The sequence below is a fragment of the Callorhinchus milii genome, unplaced genomic scaffold, assembly GCF_018977255.1.
Source record: "Callorhinchus milii isolate IMCB2004 unplaced genomic scaffold, IMCB_Cmil_1.0 Scaffold16, whole genome shotgun sequence".
Taxonomy (NCBI): Eukaryota; Metazoa; Chordata; class Chondrichthyes; order Chimaeriformes; family Callorhinchidae; genus Callorhinchus; species Callorhinchus milii.
The window spans coordinates 6,445,809-6,467,361 of NW_024704757.1; the positions used below are offsets into that span (position 1 = coordinate 6,445,809).

At 39.0% G+C, this 21,553-nt stretch overlaps 1 protein-coding gene across 2 annotated transcripts in view; it reads right to left on the minus strand.

The window, feature by feature from the left end:
• The window catches only part of mad1l1 (mitotic arrest deficient 1 like 1), a 337,784-nt gene that overhangs the window by 305,648 nt on the left and 10,583 nt on the right, over positions 1–21,553 (minus strand). For both annotated transcript variants that reach the window (XM_007905757.2, XM_007905759.2), the window contains exons 9-10: positions 21,071–21,132; positions 139–225 (exon numbers count right to left, since the gene is read on the minus strand). In XM_007905757.2, coding sequence (XP_007903948.1) covers positions 139–225; positions 21,071–21,132 — 149 coding nt within the window. The remainder of the gene's footprint in view (positions 1–138; positions 226–21,070; positions 21,133–21,553) is intronic.

Genomic DNA, 21,553 nt, shown 5'->3' on the forward strand with positions numbered 1-21,553 from the left:
TTCAGCTGGTGCTTTACTGATAATGCAAGTGAATGCACAAGCAGAATTGTTCAGTTTCGTTTTTTAAACTCTCGATGGCTCACAGGAAAACACTGCTGGTTGGGCTGTGCACCTTACATACAATAAAAATCCACTCACCTGGTGGTGACAGAGGAGTTCTGTTGCTTCAGTAGAATTTCACGTTGTTGTAACAGAACAATCTCTCGTGAAAGGTCCTCCGGACTCCTAAAAAAATTCAAACACAAGGGTCAAGCAATGAGATTTGAACATCACCTTATCACTGATGAATTTGGAAGATTATCAGTGATCTGTAGCTATCATTTAGTGTAGGTCCTGTGCAAACATCAATAGATATGGTAATTTTTACATCAATCGGTTCTTTATTCGGTACAAATTATTCCAAGTTGCAAAACAAATTCGGTGACAATACTTTCAAAAAACAATTCTGATACAAAACTCAAAATAAATATCTTACACATTTAAATGATTGTATTACAGTGCAACATTTTGAGCAACAGGAACATTCATTATGTGGCAAATCAAAAAGTCAGTATGTCCCTAAGTAGTGAAAGCTAACCACTGGTTTGCCTGCAATGCAACGTACATAAATTCGCACAACAATGTTATACTTTCAGGGGAGTGGCTTGATCGAACATTTGCAAAATTAAACAAGACTAAAACAATAATACTTTGAAAGGTGATTGAAGAGACTGTGATGCCATTTTTCTAGGACAGATCACAAGTAGGAGAAGCAATTGAGTCAGTTCATGTTCAAGAGCGTATATAGGTCTGTCCATTTAAAATTCTAGAATGCCTTCAGAAATCCTCAGGCACTATAGCAGATTCTGAATAATTTAGTGTTTGTTAAACATTCTTTCTACCTGCACTGGACGCCTGAATCCTATCAAACCATTGTTTCAATTGCTGTGTGAAGAATTCTGCTCCCTACAAAGTGATTTCAGCTCATTCCATGACCTGCACATTTTAACTGAACTCCAAATTTCAGCTATGCCAATGTTAAAATAAAACATAAATTGTATTTAATATGGTGCCTTATTACATCAAAAAACTCAAAGTCCTTCCTACAATGAGTTACTTTGCAGTGACAATTGGTAATGCAGCTAATGGCAACAATTTTCTAATAAGAGTAATGAGATTTTTTTTCCTGTTTGGAGGAATGGAGGATTTTGGCCAGAGCATTGGAAGAAAGCTCTGCTTTCCTTCATTTAGCCTTCAAGTCCACCTAAATTACAAGAATAAGCAAACGGGACCTCAGCTTCACGCCTCATTTAAAAGGACACCATGAAATATAGATATTTAAATGCTGGGCTGTAATTGAACATATCTACTCTAACTTTATTGAAAACACAATATAAAGCTCTCCAGCTTTTTTCCCTCAACACAATCACTGAAACTTAAAAAAGTCACCTTATTTTGGGAAAACATACAGCGCACTTCCCAGAAGTCATAAAGCTGGGCGTCCACGTTGATGTTAGAAACAGCGTTCACAGCAGGTATCAATGGAACAGTAGAAACTGTTCCAAAACTGCTCTTTGAAATATAACATTAAGCGAGTAGTGGAGCACGTTGGTGCTCTCCATGGATCATGGAGTTCTAGAATGCCAATTTGAAAACCATTCCTCGCATCAAGCCTACTACTTCCAGACTATGTAACACCCTATCTCAGACTTGATACCACCCTTCCACTCAACATCTTTGGGAATGTTTTGCTTAGAGTCTCTGATTCACAACAAAACAAATCTCCAGAATATTTATGCTGATCTTGGCTGCGTTCTCATTTGGAAAGCAATAAATTGGAAGACTGATTTTCCCCACAGGAAATTAGGCAAGAGAGGAAAAGGGATAGTTTCCACGGTTTCCCACTCAGAGATTTTATGTGGAATAAGCTGTAATTTCCAATATAACCTTGCATCAAAGACCTAGAATTCCTTCTATTTTTGTCCTTCGATCTCATTTTTGAGTCTGTCTTTTGTCCTTTCTCTATCTCTCTCTGTCCCATTTGTCAGATATCAAATATCGCTAAGCAATTTCTGCTATTCCCATCCTATGCATGAAATTGGGAGAAAGTGGGCTTTCAGATCCCTTGAGGAGAACTGTTTTGTCAGAGGAAATGCAGCATTTATAACAAGAATAATCCAAATATATTCTATAAATGTGTAGGGAAAGCAGAATTTTTAAACTTAACAAAAAGGGGTAATTGACCTTGAAGTCTTTCATATAATTAGAGAATATTGCGAGATTAAATTTTATTTAAACATATTCCTTTACCTGAATTTTGGAAGAGAAATAACTAACCAAACTAATCACCAATGCACCACAGGACATCGTGTACTGAAGTCAAACCTGTTACATCCGTAGTCGATGGTAAAAATATTCTCTGGAAAGCAGACATTACACCGACAAGAAGTTTGCAAGTTAAATAAATACAGTGACGGGTACAAACTACTCTTATTAAGCAACATCCAAAATGCATCCCCTCCCCTGCCTCTCTCGCAGCTTTTCACTCTTCAATTGCTTCAGTTGGAGTTTTAGCTTCTGGCAGAAGATTGCAGGCTTCTTTCCTGCACAGATTTGACTGTCAAATCAGACCCTGAGTGATGACCCGGACCAATAGAAAAGTGGGGCCGCACCTTTTCCGCGGAATCTGCTACAAACACCCACTCTGCTATAAACCTGTACACACAGTGGGCTTACTCCGGCCGCTCACGCTGTTTGCTCGATGCTGCTACTGTGGGCGGAGCAGCTCCGGTTGCGCGCATGCAGCAAGTGTCCGATCGCGGAAGTGGCGCAAGTGGGAAATCAGTTTCGCTTGACACCCGTCTAAACTGAGCTCCTGTGACCAAGTCTTGGTGAGTGCTGTACTATTCAAATTAACATTTCTACTATCTTAAACATAACTACATATTCGGGAAATATACATCTATAGTTTTAATCCGGGCTGTTTCACCAAATGTGTCTCTCAATAGCACTAATCAACCCTCCACAATTTTCCGCAAAAGCTACCAAACTTCTCTGCAATTTTCCGCAAAATTTGTCAAACGCCCTGCAATTTTTGGCAAATATTTCTACACTTTTCTATTGTTCAAGTGACCACACACAATTCTTCGCAAGAAAAAAATAGTTTTTCTAAAACAGGCTGGTGTTATCACACCAAAATAAAATACAAAAGAATAAAAGTTTTCTGGATACTCATGTAAACTGATTTATAAAGCGATTTTCCTGGTATATGTACTTCCTGCTTTTAGCACTTAATTTGAATCGCCACACATGCCAACTGACACATAATAATGCCAATCTTACTATTTAGTTCAATTCCGATTTATAAGCACTATTTTGATCTTAAATGACAAAGAAAAAAGCAAAGCCATCTGATGGATCTCAGTCATCCCAACTTGCCAGCATGCAAAAGTATGATGACAGCACTTTAAAAGCAGTCTCAACAAACACTCTAAGCTTTTGTAGATGTCCTTCTTGATTCAATTTTAAACACCCTGCATTACAGGAGCTTGCATTTACAAAATTATACAATCTTTCATTTTTTGAAAAGTACAACAGGACATTCAGTAAATAAAACTATGTGTTTCTGGTGCATTTTATTCCAACCTTTTCACCGTTTAAATAATTACCTCACCTAACCATCCAAGTGAGGTAAAAATGTGCCAGAATAATGATTGCATTTTCATTGTCGTTTAAATTACCAAATCACAATTGCCAATAACATCCTCCATTAACACTAGAATACACTGCCTGAAAGGGAGGTGGAAGCCGATTCGATAACAACTTTCGAAAGAGAAGTAGATAGGTATTTGGGGAGGACAAGTTTGCAGGGCTATTGGGAAAGTGCCGGAGAGTGGGATTAATTTGGGTAGCTTTTCAAAGAGCTGGCACAGACACGATGGACCGAATGACCTCATTCTGTGCTGTATATTTCTATGATTCTCTGAGATGCAGTCCGGCGTGGAGGGCGCTATATAAATCCAAGTTGTTGTTGTTGTTGATTCTATTTAAGCTCCTCCATTAGCAACATTTTTACCAAAGATTCAACATGGTTTACCAGTACTATCATCATAGCATGCTAACTACAGTAGAACCCAATTTTAGGGCAATAGTGGAGGTCCACAAAATTCCAACCCACCTTATAATGAAGTACGATCAAGATCTAAGTTGGGGGGGGGGGGTGATATGAATTGTAAATAGCCTCTACAGCAAAGAATATCTAATGTCAGTTTCAAAATTTTATTTTCTTACAGTCTAGGTACATCCCTGCATGACTGAGATATGTTAAGCTAAACATTATGCAGCATGGATTTTTGAAGGTTTTGAAATGCAGCTTGTTTTAGCCAAAGAGAATGGTCTCTCAAATCATTCACCACAGACTGAATTTTGATGGACAAAGTTAGATATACAGGAAGTGCCTGTTAAACTGTGGCAAAACTGTACAACAGATTCAGAAGAGCGTTCACGGCACATATTCTATCAAACAGGCTTAAGCCTTATCTCCGTGGTGAGACAGGTGTTGAGTATATTAGGAGGCGATAGCTCTCAGAATTAGCCTGGCCGCCATCTGTCAGCAGCCACTACCAGCTGGCTTCCATCACCAAAGCAAATCTCCATCAACTGTCCACAAACCAACAGTTCAGCCTTACAGCCCCAGGAAAATGAATTACATACTCCTTTAACACATGTAAAGAAAATGAGGATATCTGAAATTTCCAGCAGGGCTTTGCACTCACAGGGGGATTAAAGACAGGCCTCAAATAGGCCTTTACAGCAATTAAACCTGCATCTATACTCAAGGGACACTACCCCGGTGAACATTCTTCCAATTTGTTATACAATGTTTATCTACACAGCACAGCAGACACTAGCTCTATCTATTTTAAGTGAGTGATACAATAGGCCCGACGGTGTGCTCCATTAGGTCATAGGGACCACATTCCCTGTATGAGGCATAGGCCTTGCTTTACAATAATAAATATTGAGAGGAGAATGGAGCGAAGGAAGTGAACATACATTTCCACCATCCAATTTATATTCTTAATCTATTGTAAACATCCCAAACCCCAGGAGATCATATTTTCTTGGTCACATAATATAACTAGTCCATTCTTACTGTGCATGAGTGTATGTATTTGTTAAAGTCGCTATTAGTGAAATCAGTAAAGTTAAATTAATAATCCTTGTATTTGATATAGCAGCTAGAACATCTCATGACTCAAAATGCTTCAAGTGTAATTGCTGTAGTGACTGAGTATTTGTAGACAACCTCAGCAAACAATTTGTGCACAGCAAGGTCCCGCAAACAGGCATGAAATGAATGATCAATTTATGTAGAGAAGTGTTGATCGGGATACTGGTAGAAACCCACTTCTCATTTCAAATAGTCTAATCGTCCCTCAGTTTAATATCTCATCATTGTAATGTTTCCCTCAGCTCTGAACTGCAGCATCAGCCTCTCCCTAGACAGTAAGTCCAGTGTGGGACTTGAAACCACAACCTTCTGACTCAGAGGTTCAAGTGATACCAACTGAGCTCAGCTGACAAACTGAATGGAGTCATACAAAATGAGGGAACAAAAGCAGACATGTTGCTTGGCTTCCCTGTGAAGCACTGTTTTTTTTAAAGACTATTTCTTTACCTATCACGTTCCAATCCCATTTTATGTCTTATGCCAGGTACTTCTTGAATAGACTTGCATCATTGAACATCACACATGACAAAGATACATCATTCAACATCACACATGAAGATTCATCATTCAATATCACACATGACAAGTATTTATTATTCAACATCACACATAACAACGATACTCAAGAGCAAGTTTTTAGGCCTTGTTGAGTGGGATGAAATTCATACTCAAAGGATTAAAGTATTGATGGATAAAATACATTAGAACTCTTGCTACACCTTAGTAGCCTGTACTACCATAAGACATGGTGCACGCGTGTGCAAATGACCCTGAGGTGAGAGCTAATAACTGAGCCCAAGATGACAACTAACTTGCCAATTTCTCTCTCTCACACACATTTATATAGCCCTTCTACATCGGAAGGACGGCTCAAAGCTCTTCAACTATGCTGCAAGTCTCATCTCCTGTCTTTTTGTCAACATATACATGTTGATCTCACTCCAACTTCTTTCTGAGCTGAATCCAGCATGTAGGATCCACCTACAATGCAATGACCTGTAGAATGTTTCAACTGTCCATGCTGTAACTATCCCTGCCGCATCCAGTTAGGGTAGCGATCCATCTTACTGCCAAGAGCAGCAGCATAAATCATCCATACCAGACAGCTTAGCTCCCCGTCCATTAATGCAAGTAACAGACAGCCTGCATTTTCAATGATTTATTCAAGCGTAACCACATCCCAGGAACCAAATCTAAAAATGTTTTCGCCATTATAAAATCTTCCTATAGGAGTTCATTCCACCATTTTATTTCTGCTCTGTGCATAATTACAGATCAACAAGGCACAATTGAGAAACTATTTCCTCTCGTGGGAGAATCCAGAACAAGGGGGCAAAATCTTAAAATTAGAGCCAGACCATTAAGGAGTGAAGTTAGAGGCAATTTTTCACTCAAAGCACAGTGGAAATCTGGAACTCTTCCCCCAAAAGGCTGCCGATGCTGAATCCATTAAATTGTTTTAAGACTAAGGTGGATAGATATTTGTTAGGTAAAGGTATCAAGGGATATGGGGCAAAGGCGGGTAATTGGAGTTGAGGTACAGATCAGCCATGATCTTACAGAATGGTGGAACTGGCTCGAGGGACTGAATGATCTACTCCTGTTTCTATGTTTCTAATTGGAAAAAAGCAATATTTCATCTGAACATATATCAATAGTATTGCTTTACTAACTTGGTACTTTAATGGACAAACAATAAATACCATTTTTGGCAATCTTTTTGTGGGTGTTTCGCTACAACTGTGCTACATTTTAGTTGGTGATTTAGACTACCCTTTGAATTTTAAAACATTTACAACAAGATAAAATTTTCACCGCAAAATTGTGGTGGTTTAAGATAAAACAACCTGAAATTAGATTTGTTTCTTGCTTTCAACACACTGCCAGCTGGACACTAAGCCAGACCATCTGAGAAAACAAAATGCTGTTGTGATAACCATTTCAACTGCTTAATTGAAGCTGGATACAGTTAATATTTGCAACAACTGCAAGCAAATCTTAATGGCAATTACAATTTCTAGATTGGCAGTGCCTGACCAACTGAAATTATTCCATGCAGCTTTGTAAATGATTAGCATCTATATTGCAGAGGGGGAAAGAGGACTGTGACTTTGCTTTAAACATGCTTTGGAAAACAAGCAAATAGACATGATGAGCTGAATGGCTTTCTTCTGTGCTGTAACTTTCTAGGTGATATTTTTCATGAGTAAAAGATGTTTATTTTGGTCGCCAGTTTGCGAGTTCTGCACAGCCACGTCGGGTGAGGTAAATAACCAACCTAATCATGCTTTTTTTTACAAATTTCTTCATTCAAACAAATGCTTGAAGTATATGCAGTTTAAAGTTTGCGATGGAACACTATGGGGCAAGGTCCTGTAACCTATCTGAACAAGACACATGACTTGTCTTACTGTCCATAGATCAGAATAAATAGTAAGAACAGCTAAATAGGAGGAGGACTCCGTTCATTCTGAACAGAGCTTTCAAAGTTATCTCTGAAGATATGCGGGGAGGAGAGGAAGAATTGAAACATAAAAGGTAAGTGCGACGTTTCACCCACAAAATACACAAGTCTATTCACTTTACATTATATCCTGTGAAGCGCTTTGAGGCGCCTCGAAGACGTGATAAGGCGCAATATCAAATGCAAGGATTTTTATTACATCAATCTTCTCTTCCACACTTCCAAAGAGTACAACAGAACCCTCTTAACATGAAAAAACAGCAGCCTGTAAAATATTCTCTTCACCAATCATTCCTGTAATGTGAATAGTGTATCCATTACAGGAATGAATCTGTGCCTGAGAAAGTCTTTTTAGAAAAAAAAACAGCAGGGATCGAATTAAGTAATACAGGGTGTAGCAAGCTGGATTCCTCCCCACCTCAGGCGAGTCCAAGGCTCTTTCTGCACAGGAATCACATGTTTGTGGCGATTGCTCTTCACTGCCTTCTCAACTCCTCCCTCCGCAGGCTGCAAATAATCCAGAACTCTGCAGTCCGTGTCCTCTCTCGCACCAAATTCCACGACCCCATTCTTGCCCGACTCCATTGGCTCCCTGTCCTTCAGAGAATTCAGTTCAAGATCCTGGTCCTCACCTACAAAGCCCTCCATGGCCTCACCCCACCCTACCTCTGCGACCTCCTAACCCCCTACCAACCCACCCGCTCCCTTTGCTCAGCCGGCTCTGGCCTGCTCCAAGTCCTCCAACCACCCACTCCACCATCGGAGGGAGAGCTTCAGCCACTGTGCCCCCAATCTCTGGAATTCCATCCCCCAGTCACTCCGCCTCGCCCCCTCCTTAGCCTCCTTCAAGTCCCGCCTCAAAACCCTCCTCTTCGACCAAGCCATCGGTCACCCCCCTTCCCCTCCCCTCTCCCTCCCAGCTCGGGTCTAAAATGCTGCACTCTGTCCAGCGCCTTGGGACGTCCTCCCGACGTGAAAGGCGCTATACAAATGTAATCTTGTTGTTGTTGTTGTTCTGCAATAGGATCAATGCATCAGGAAGAACACAACAAAAAGATATGCAATACATTTATTTAGCAGCTTTAACATCTATAAATATTAATAATAATAATCCTTGCATTTGATATAGCGCTTTTCATGTCTTCTAGACGTCTCAAAGCGCTTCACAGAATATGCTGTAAAGTGAATTGACCGTATATTTGTGGGAACAAATATAAAAATATAAAACACCTGAAGGAAGTCTTAAAAATAAGAACTCAAATTGCATCGGTAAAAAAATATTTCTGTCCTAAATATTTCTTTCTAGAAACTAAGAGGTGGTCCAATATTTTTTCATGATAAGTATTCACTGAATAAAGTGAAAGCATGATGACCGTGTTGACATAATCTGTGCACAAATGACAACCTTTCCTCTGAGGTTTAAAAAAATGACATTATTTCTGTGAATGCAGCTCTGCCAGGAAACTAATTAAATGCCATTAACTCCTCATTATCTTCTCTGCAAGTCGCCTCTGACAGCATCTTCACACTTCACTCACTGCCTCGAAGGCAGTTACATTTCAGGTAATATTAACCCTTATGTAGACCAGACTTATATGAAAAGGGAGTAAATATCCAGATGTTGGGATTCGAACATTTTAGATTCCCTGTATGTGAAAAAAGATCCTCAACTCCACTACTGGTTCAAACACTCAACAGAAAATAATAAAAAAAAGGATTTTATAATAATAGTAATCCTTGCATTTGATTTAGTGCTTTAACACATCTCAAAGCGCTTCACAGAATATACTGTAAAGTGAATTAATTGTATATTTGTGGGCGAACACCATGAAATTTAAATCGAAAGCAATCCAGTGGCAACATGCCAACATCCTACTGTAGGAACTGCTGTGAATGTAAAGACAATTAATTGCGGTAGTTATTCCGACAGAAAACTTACCAACTGTGAATAATGCAAAAGATATTTTATGAGCGAAACGCAGCAGCCAATTGCGCACAGCATTGTCCCACAAACAGTCATAGATTGAAGTGACCAATTTTTTTTGAAAGAATTACTACCCCCAGAAAAGCAATCCACCAATTGACTAACTTACTTACTGGGTTCCTACTTACTGTTAGGTAAACAGAGGCGTGTGGAGTAAGGAAACTTGCCCAACATTTTGCCCTGCCAAGTAACGAACCAGGGCTCTCGCTTGCGAGGCAAGTGCTCTAATCACTGAGCTACAGGACTCCACAAATCTTCTCATGCAATTTCACCCTCAAGTTTAATTGAGGGTGAAATTAAATTAGTTTTGAGACATCTAGAAGGTGTGAAAAGTGCAGTATCAAATGCAAGGATTATTTATTCTTATTTATTATAAATTCACAATAGTGCAATAAAGTGGCATCTTAATGGTATGTTGTCCCCTCTTGTTTATTTAATTGGGGGAGGAAGCATGCTCTGATATATGAATGGGATCTTAAGCCTTATAACTTCTCCAGTCTTACTTGTACATCACTTGCTGTGACTGGCATATTCCAAGAGGTTTATCTCCCAAACCCATTCAAGGATTAATAAGCTTAAATCCCAATGACAGAGACAAACCCCACAAACGAACGCAGGTGTTTACTTCACAGAGAAGATAGACAGGGCTGTTACAATGTCTCAGTTACTTAACAAACCAATATATTCTCTCCTCTGAATAGAGAAAATAAATAAATGAGTCCTGATCAACAGTTCAGTAAAGAAAAAGAAAGTGTTTATCTTCTCAGTCGTAGTTTTCTGAGATACTAAAAGGTCAGTAGAAAAGTTGGGGAAGAGGATAATGGGGAACAGACACAATTACGGTTGCACAAGTCCTAAGAGTTAAAGAATCTACCTATTTCTAAAACACATTACCCATTCAAATCACAAATAAAGGTTTAAGTAAGCAATTTTTTTAAAAATGTAATTAAATTATTCATCAGAAGTAATACAAATGTATTTATTTACAAACTGGCAGAAGAGGGAACAAGCTCTAGGATACTGCCATCAAAGAGTTTTTTTCTGAAGTATTCCCAAAATAAGCCAGCGCTCTTATTAGAAGGAATCCATAAACTATTCAACACTTAAATAAAATGAATAAAATCAATTACTGTTACGATTAACAGTAAAATAAAATCCATAAACTATTCAACACTTAAATAAAAACAGAAGTCGCTGGGAACACTAAGCAGGTCAGGCAGACCTTTTGTCATCAACGTGAAACGCTAAATCACTTTCCTCTCTCCATGGATGCTGTCCAACTGGCTGAGTGTTCCCAGCAACTTGTTTTTAATTCAGATTTCCAGCATCTGTAGTATTTTGCCCTGACTATTCAACACTTCCCTGCTAAATTAAACAAGATAGAAGACAAGTCACCTTAAACTTAAAGTTGAAAACAAAGTATGTCAAAGATTGTCCAATGTCGAAAGCTTTGCGGTTGTTTGCTGTCAACCACCTGGCAAATAATCCACATGAATATTCAGTTTATTGCACACTGAAACAAACTTCCGCTCCTCCATGTAAACCATGCTGGATTGCTCCGTTGAGTCACCTCCTTGGAGATTCACCAGGTAATTGCCAATTAACAGTGTTTTGACACAACTCATCTAAATTGTTCAAATCAGGCCCTAAGCCAACAGCCAACATTCCAGAAGAGCACCAAAGTAATGAATGGAATCTGGCCAAAGTAGTCAAAAGGATGAGTGCACAAGTTTTGCTTTCTTGTCTGTTATACAAAGCACTATTTGATCCAGGTAGCTGACTGTGTTGGTTGACTAAGCAGACGCCAGAAACTTAGTGTGGCACATCACATCTTGACGTGGGAGTGCAAGTAGCCAAGACAAAAAAAGAGTTTTTACATATTGTGGCCACTGCACACTGTGCCCATCTAGCCCTGAGGTGTATTGGTGGATCCCTGGAAACTGCAATTTATATCTAGTTTGTAGAGTGAAGCACTTGGAAATCGGAAAGGATTACATCCACCTAGTTCACTTGGACAAAACTCTGCCAAACATCAAAACATGTCTAAAAGCCTTGGAGGATCTGAGCAGCTGACTCAATGCCTGATATCAGCAGCTGTGCTCAGTTAGCTGAACCATTTGCCATCACAGTGTGTTATCTTTCAGCTTATTCACATTTTCCACAATGCAATTTCACCATTATCTGCAATATAATTTAAAACCTAACCACAGGGCAACCCCAGCGGTATAGCACTATCACACTTAATAATCATTCTTGATTTGATACAGTGCCTCATTGCATCGAAATGTTTCAAAGCGCTTCACAAGAGTTTTCTGTAAAATGTAGCAGCTGCCAATTCAAACACTGCAGCTTCCCACAAACAACCATGTGAATGACCATTTTTTTTAATCTGGAGGTGTTTTGGCCAGCACACCAGTAGAAACTCCCTTATTTTTTCATAGAGTTCCAAGAGATACCCCTGCTCTCTGGAACATCATCCCTGAGTCCCTTCGCCATAACTTTCTGCCTTCAAACCTCTCTCTTTAACAGTGCTTTCAGCCACATTTAGAGCCTTCCCAGTTCCCCCTCAAGGTTCGGGGGGAGGGAGGGCTCCTAGTCAACTAACTACACTGAGTTGTGCAAAATAAATAGTTCCCTTAAGAATTTTCAAAGTAACTTAAGGCCTGTCTCGACAGATGAAAGTTACTAAAAACAAGAAATATTACAGTGAAATCACTGACTCACATAATTAATTTATTCCTCAGGCATCGTTCCTCCAATGACTAAAAAAATCCTGTGAAAGTTGTTCCTGTTCATTAAACAGGAAAAACAGATGATCCAAATAATTACAGACTATTCTCTCTCTGTGCATCACAGAATGAAGTACAAGAACTGAATTGAAAATATTAAATTTTTTGTGAATAATTTTTGAGTTTTTTTAAAAAAACACAGAAGAGTGGAGGAAGGCAGTCTGAATTCAGATAGCACCACATGCATTCTGAACACACAGAATTAATATAAGCTAGCTTCGACACAGTTCAAACCACAAAGTATTACAAATGAGAAGTTAGTCTCCCTGGGATGACTCTACATCAGTTCTGTAATGACCTCCATGAAGTCATTGTCATAAACAAGCTCTGTATATTTAGTGGCTCCCTAGGGCTCTGTACATCTCCCTTCACTATTTTTCATCATCACTAACCATCTCAAATGTACTCTGTTTCAGATCCTTTTATGCATGCAGGTGACATTATTCTACTATATTGTCAAACCAGTAACAAACAGATAATTGGGCTTTAATTAGGGACATTTACAGCTATATACAAACTACTGCTCTTTCAATAATAAAAACATGTGTAGCTAAGTTTCCTCCCTGAACACCTGTCCTTAGATTCAATAACTTATACCCTTTTAATTGCTCTGTGCTCCTGATTATTCGTGTTATTAAATACCTGAAAATCTTCTGGACATTCCACTGACTCCCAACGATCATATAAGGTTTCAAGGGAAAGATTACAGCTTTGCTCAATTCACGCACTACAATGTATCTGCTTATATCAATTAGATCGCAGTAAAAATAGATATGAATTCATATAACCGTTAACCTGTCACAATGTTTTTCCATTCAGATACTGTTATTTTAAAAGCTTTAAAAAGTTCACTGGGAAAAATCTTAAATGAGTTTCCCTAAAGCTCAGACATCTCAACCACTTAAATTTAAAATATTTTTACTTCACTATCATCTGTCAGCTCACTATCATCATTCTACTTCACAACATTTGCAACACCACCACAAGCAAAATAGAGTTATGGGTTTGCAGCAGAGGAACCAGGATGTCCTGGAATTGCAAGCAGTGCTACATTCAAAAACAAAAAAACTTGCATTTATATAGTGCGCTTCACAGGAGTAGTGACTCAGAGTGCATAAAAAGGAGCAAAGATGTGCCATCAAAACTGACCTTCTTCAAATAATTGTGCCAAATTAGTACAGAGAATGAGAGGCAGAATTCTCAAAGATTCCACTTTGATGCCAATCAGGAGTATAACAATGCTGAAGTGGTTGTCAATTTGGGCTGTCGGATCAAGGCAATAATGCTTCGTAAAAGATGCTGTATAATGACATGTAGCTACCCTGTAGATAACAAGGACAAAACAGTTGTACATTGACCATGATATGGTCCAAGCATGAGCAGAATCAGAAAATAACACACACAGACCTCCAAAGAAACCGTGAAATACATTCTACAAATCGATTTAGCCAGCAACCATTTTGTAAAGAGATTACTAAATGCTTTGTTATTGAACAAAACAGCTCCCTGGACTGACATCTGTTCTTGGTTGTATCTAGTGCGTAGAACATAAAAGGGCAGGTGAAATCCAGCAGTGGATACAATTCTGCACCATTAGTTCTCAAGATCAAGTGAATTGCACGCAAATTGGAGACATAAATTTCAAGTTAACTTTATGGCTGTCCGTAAAGGCGGGGCTCTATTGTAGGCAATAAGCTCGTTAACCTATGAACAAACTTTGAAAAAAAATCAGACATTTAAAAAAATTATTGGCTGAAAAGGGATGTGAAAAGTTAATTGACTCCCATATGCCTTTCAAGTGGTTTCACTATCCAAGTGTTTTCATGAATCTAGATATCACATTCACCGGCTGAAATCCCTAGAAATGGTGGGATCAGCTGCAATATCTACCACTTTACCCTTACCTGGACTATGTGCTGTAAATTGATGCACAAAGATTGCAGTTAATTTGATATCAATGGAGAAACATTTGTTTGCAACATTTTAAGCACAGCAATCATTCTCGCTGTAAAAAGGTGTCCATGAAAGGAGAAGAAATCTTTAGTTATCCATCTGATCAAATAGGTTCTACTTCTGAAACAGATCCTTTCAGTATATGATATAAATGGATCTCTTAATACTGAATTCCAAGAACTAGGGCTTCATTGTCCAATTGTTCACAATATCCTGGCTAAAAGTACCAACAGTAATGGGTTTTGGGTCAATCATCACCTCATTTAAGTAACTTGCAATTCACTATGATATAATAATGCTAACTTCAATTCAAATTTCTCATGGGTTTTATTGAATCATGCAAGTTTACAGTACAGAAAATGGCCATTCTGCCCATTATGTCTATGCGGGTGTCAGCACCCCACCGGGACCTATATTCTACATCTGTATAGCGCCTTTCACGTCGGGAGAATGTCCCAAGGCGCTGGACAGAGTTAGATATTCTTTAGCCTATTATTACCCTGTTCTCATCTCATACCTTTATTTTTCCACAACTATTTATCTAATTACATTTAAATGCTATTATGGAACTGGTTTCAATAACCATGTGTGTTAAACGTGTGTATAAAAATAATTCTACCCTCATGGGTTTCTTCTGGTGATAACCCTCAACATATGCAGTCTTGTAATTGAGTCCCGATCAACAACTCTCAGGTCAGTCGCTCTTGAAATTTCTGACCAGTTCAGCTAATTCTGGGGAAGACCAGTATAACTTATGAATACACAATTGTTAGTGTGTGAAGCAGAAATTCGTAATAAATTCTTAGTTCCCTGCATTTATGATGAAATTATGCAAATCCATTGGTAATTAGGCTTAGAAATTCCATTTACAGTGAATAATCCTTTTCTTTAAAAAGGGGGCAATTTTATTTTCATACAGCTCTATGCATAGGATATTAAATCGTTTTCGCTTCTGAAGCAGGCAAGAAAGGCTGCATTTATCACAGATTACTCAGGCTTGAGGAGGCAATTAAATTTAATTTAATTAGCAGTTCAGATTTTAATATAATGGCACCGGTCCAAATAACAGGGCAACCAGGAAAACCTGGGCACGCCCGAGATTGTGATGGCAAATTTACCTTCACTGCTGGGTTGCGAGGTAAAGTAGCACACACATACCAAAACAAGGCCTGAATCTACAATCTTCTGTCACCAAGTTAGGGATGTTACCAACTGAGCCAGCATGATGATGATGATGAATGACAATACTTAAATTTGTAAGAAATAAGTTACAACAGACTCAATGAATAGTTAAACTCAAATTTCCATGGTTACATCATGAGTTATACCACTGCACAGTGGAGCTAATCAAAAACTGAGCTAATTTCCATATTTTTACTCACTTTTTTAAAAACCAGAAATGCTATCTGGTAGTTTTTCTACATTTGCAAAAAATCTCTTTATTCCATATACAGTCCTTTGAGAATATTGCATTTTGATAACAAAAGTGATGCATTCCATCCCTCAAAAATGATCCTTTTCTAACAAACCATTGGAACGGGTTGTTGATTAGCAACTTGGTAATTAACACCATTTTAAGAATGCATGAAAGATGCCTCTATTCATAACAATGCATTCACTGCATTTTATATCAGGTTTTGCTCAGTGTACAAAATTCTAATACAGTCCTCAAAGAGGCATTTCATCCCTCGTATGTTCTAGACTACATTAAACTTATTGGTAATACAGTCGTCTGCCCATTACACGATCTTCTTTCCACAAACTTTGCAGAATTTGCATCTTTATTCACTCACCCTAATTCAATCTTATAAGGAATTCAAATAAATAACCAAGATTTCCACTCTCTACTGTTAGGCTCTGGCAGCATCAACCTCCATGGTTGCACACTACAACTCACCAAGCCAGTCAGGAACCGAGGTGTCTTGTTCGACCCTCAACTGTCTTTTCTTCCACACATCCAAGCCATTACCCGCTCTGCCTTCCCTCACCTCCGTAACATCGCCCAACTCCGCCACTACCTCACCCCTCAGGTCGCTGAAACTCTTGTTCATGCCTTCAGCACCTCCATGGTCAACTATTCAAACGCCCTGCTTGTCGGCCTTCGAAATTCCTCCCTCCATCGGCTGCAGATAATCCAGAACTATGCAGCCCGTGTCCTCTCCCGCACCAAAATCCGTGACCCCATCTCCCCCATTCTCGCCCGACTCCACTGGCTCCCTATCCTTCAGAGGATCCAGTTCAAGATCTTGGTCCTCACATACAAAGCCCTCTATGGTCTCGCCCCATCCTACCTCTGCGAACTCCTAAACCCCTACCAACCCGCCTGCTCCCTCCGCTCAGCCAGCTCCGGCCTGATCCATGTCCCCCGACCCACCCACCCCACTATTGGCGCGAGAACCTTCAGCCACTCTGCCCCCAACCTCTGGAATTCCATCCCCAAATCACTCTGCCTCACCCCCTCCTTAGCCTGCTTCAAATCCCGCCTCAAAACCCTCCTCTTCGACCATGCCCCATCGGTCACCTCCCTTCCCCTCCGACCCCAGCTCGGGTCTGAAATGCTGTACACTGTCCAGTACCTTGGTGGTGGTGGTGTTGTTGTTAAGCAACAAATCCCACTGTAAAACACGTGACTTTTAGGTTTGGGTTTGACAACTCTCATGGTCAAGACACATGTGAATAATGGTCACTAGTGGCAAGTACTAGTGGTGATTGGTGCTCAAGGAACAGTATCAAAGTAAATGGAAAAGGAATCAAATACGTTCTAGAAAAGATTAGGGGAGACAAAGTTGGTAAGAAGGTAAAGCAGCATATTGGTACTATATATCTCAGTCTACTAGGGTGCAGCTTTGTGACTAACATACTTGCTGGGTTAACAATCGCAGCTGCGCAAGACATGTAAATACGAATCAAAATGTTTCTCTACGGGGAATAAAAAGCAAATGAGAAACTAAAAATCAGCATTCTTCCAAATACTTGGTAAACAAACGGAGTGCCAATGAGATATGGAGGATAGCAAGTTTAATCCCTAATCCATGCTATAACAAGATCATCTAGAAAGAAGGCACAGAGGGCAAATAAAAATCCCACTCTTAGTTACTATCCAGCGATCCTTGAAGCCCAACTGTTTGGAAATCCAGTAAGAACACTGAATGCCACCCCACAGTCAAATAGCCCAATTGTTCAGACTCATTATGTGAAAATGGCCTCTTAGGTAAGGTATCAAAGAGCTACTCCCCAGCATGAGGAGGAAACCATCAATCAAAAACTCACGAGAGCTTAATTACCAAGAACAGCTCCTGTGTACCTCCAGAGTAATGCTGAAAGTAAGTCACCTGCCTGTTCTTAGAGTAGCTGAATGGTGTACAACACAATGGAGAAAACGTGAAAAAAATCTGATATTTAACAGATCGTCCTCCTTGCGGCTTAGGTAAAGGCACTAACTCTTTCGGGAGAGCCATGAATATCTAAAATATATCATCCATTAGGCTCACGTAAAAGCTATAATCCCAGCATAATACTGTTGGATATCTATAGCATATTGCTCATTAGATTCAGGTCTAGGCAAAATCTCATTGGGATATTGTTGGTCATTTATTACACATCATCCATCAGTCTTTGCAATAGGTTACAATCTCATTGCGATTTTACTATTTATCCATTACATATCATCCATCAGACTCAAGGCTGAATTCCTGAGGGATAATATAACGGTTGAAGTATGCTGCTGGTATGTCCATCTTTATTCCTACTCGAGAGAAAACAAGATTTTATAATTAAAAAATCTGCCTAAAAGAAACTCGTGCTAGTCTGTTTAAGGGTGGAATCTAAATTTAAGGTTCAATACGTTTTTTATAAATAATAATCCTTGCATTTGATATAGCGCTTTTCACATCTTCTAGACGACTCAAAGTGCTTCACAGAATATACTGTAAAGTGAATTGATTGTATATTTGTGGGTGAAATGCCATGAAATATAAATCGAAAGCAATCCAGTGGCAACATGCAAGAGTTTTGTTCTTCTGTAGGAACTGCTGTAAATGTAAAGACAATTAATTGTGGTAGTTATTCTGACAAAAAAAAATTACCAACTATGAATGTTGCAAAATATATTTGGCTGTCTGGGGCCAATAGATATCCCACAACCGAAACTTTTACTCTACAATTTACATGCCTGTCAATTACACTATATCTACTCTTCATTATTGTAAGTCAATAAAGAGGGATGAAAATACAACCCATTACGTAGAATCCAAGAGCAAAGCTTCGTGATTACACCGGGTGGCAGGAAACTGAGCTCTGTGTCAAGATGACAACACTGCCACCTGCTGTATCATATTCAGCAGTACAGAAACTTTAGCTAAATTTCTTATGAAATTCAGATCCGACTTCGTACAGCCAAGTGCTGGTAAACTACAAAACCATTAAGGTGGTGGGGAGCAGCTAAGCCTGATCTTATTCTTAGGTTTAGGGTCAGATCAGACAGCTCAGCAGACCCAGAATTAAACCTATACTACTCTGGTGTTTGTCGTTACTGCTGCTACACAGATGGTGCCTTTACCTAACAGGCCCTTTACTGTTCTGTTCTAGTTTAGGGCACAATAGATCAGGCAAGGACAAGACACAACATAGTTCCGTCCTACAGTAAGCTTCCCAATCACAAATCATTTTACAGCTGTAATAATTTAGTAAACACAACATGTAACCTGAACTAAGATTTCAGCACAAAATCTGCTGAGGGAATTCTGATTTTTGACCAAGTTATGTTTTACAGGAATTGACTACACTTCCTTCTAATGCCTGGATGGGAATTCAGTCATTAGGTTTACAAGGTATGGCTCAACAATTCATTTATCTTACTCCACACGCCTGTTTACTAGCAGTAAGTAGGAATCCGGTTCTTAGTTGATTGGTGGATTGCTTTCCAGGGGTAATAATCCCTCCCAAAAAATAATAATTTTGGATTTTTAATGCATTGTAAATACTTTTTCTCACTTGTGAGGCGAGCAAATCAACCACTACACAATACAGATACAAGCAATCATTCATTTAACCAACTGGCAAGGATGAAGGCAAATGTTTTTATAGGAAAAATACAGAGTGATCAAGAGTGTTCATCACTCGGCAACTAGTTAGAAATAACAAGCATTTCTATGCCTGTTTATAATAGGAAACACTATTATAATCCAGTAACAAAAACGATTTCAAATGAACGTCCTGCCTCCAAACCCTAATATTTTCACTTCACTTTTTCCCACAAAAAAAATTTGAGGGCCTGAATCACTTATTCCTATTCCTATGTTCCTATATAAATAAGGGAGTGCTGCCAAGTTTTCTAAGAACTGAAACTCTTTGAACTGGAAGTTTATATGATGCAGTGAGGAAAGGCTCCAGCAGTTCAAGTTTATAATTTCCACATACCAAGTGAAGAGTAAGTCAAAAGATGTCCTCCAGTGAGAAAGTACTTCAAAATCCTATCTGTGCCCCTGCATGGATAATATGTTGGTTCATAATATTCACACGCAGACTTTTCACATATCAGCCTTTAACTATATCCATCAAACAGAAACTGGTTCTCTTTCCTCCAGGTGTTCTGAATCTCAAGTCTACTCCAATGAATTAACGAGCCTCTTTTGACAGTTTCACCCCCCACCCGGATACATCTTAAGTTCAGACTAGCCCACTGAGTTGGAGAATTTCTCTGGCTGAATATAAAATTATTCACAAAAACGTATTTTACAAAGCATTAAAAATGCTGATCCAAAATTAACCACATGCACTCATAAAACATCCAGGTGGCTATAATCTAGAATAAACAATAATAATAATCCTTGCATTTGATATAGCGCATTTCACGTCTTTGAGACGTCTCAAAGCGCTTCACAGAATATACTGTAAAGTGAATTGACTATATATTTGTGGGCGAAACATGGCAGCCAATTGCGCACAGCAGCGTCCCACAAACAGCCGTAGATTGAGTGACCAAATCTTTTTTGAGGAATTAATATCTCATCAGCAGCGTATCCAGGATGTTGCATAATAGATGTCCCTTCTGCTTCTCCTTCTCTTACTGCCTCTGCATGCCTTCCTGACATGTCTGCCAAACGCACTAACTATGCGAGTTATCTGGCTCTAAAAGCAGAATCAGAGCTTTTATTTTTCCATTTGGGAGAATGTTAATACAAATCTGTGCGTAGTTTATGATAACCGTTAAACAAAAAAATTATAATACACAGGGAATTGGTACTCCAAATTCTACTTATGTTAGAGCCTTGCAGCTTTAATGCTCAGGAGATATACCATCTTCTAAAACTGGATAGAACAAGTAGTCGCAAATGATTGTGCCGTCAAGTCTAATGTCAGAATTGATCCTTCTTGTTGCTAAGATAATGTCATAAAGTTACTTCTGTTTGATTGTTATAGCAGAGATGCAGAAAACTAGTGCAAGTCAGAATTTCTTTAAAATTTAAGTTGACTAGACATTACAGTTGTTAATCTCAGCTACTGACACATATGCACGACAGATGGAATAGAGCATTATACTGTGTAGTCCTTACAACCTCACTTAACCCTAGAGGGATGTATGGCAGTAAACATCCATGAGGAAAGGATGAGAGAAAAATATGTAAAATGTTACTCTGTATCTCTTTTAAAATATTGCAGAATCTTACCTGATATTCAGTCCTGATGTCTGTTCCACATTCTCCCAACTTCTTAATTTTGCCAGTAATTTCTAAAATAAAAAGTTATGCAACTTGAAAATCTTCTCCAGAGCAGAAAGAGGGCAATTAAGAAACAATTAAACAGATTCCAATCTTTTCAGAGCATAAACTCAGGAGGAAAGTGCAACAGAAGAGAAACTAATGTCCATAAATGACTCAGCCTTGTGCCTCAGATTACAATTATCTGAAAGGAAAGCAATCTATTTAGTGCTTCCCGATTCAGTTATTACGCCAGGAGGCACTGAATTACCCACCAACACATGAACAGGGCTTTTCATCTCAGTAGAAAAGATCAGAAGATTCAACAACAGTTTGGTATTAATATGTGAGACAGATTAGACTGATAACTTCCCAGAATCAATACACGTGCACCATTAGCTCTTAATAGTGGCGGGGAGGGCGAAACAAAAGTAGAATGCAAGCTTGAATCAC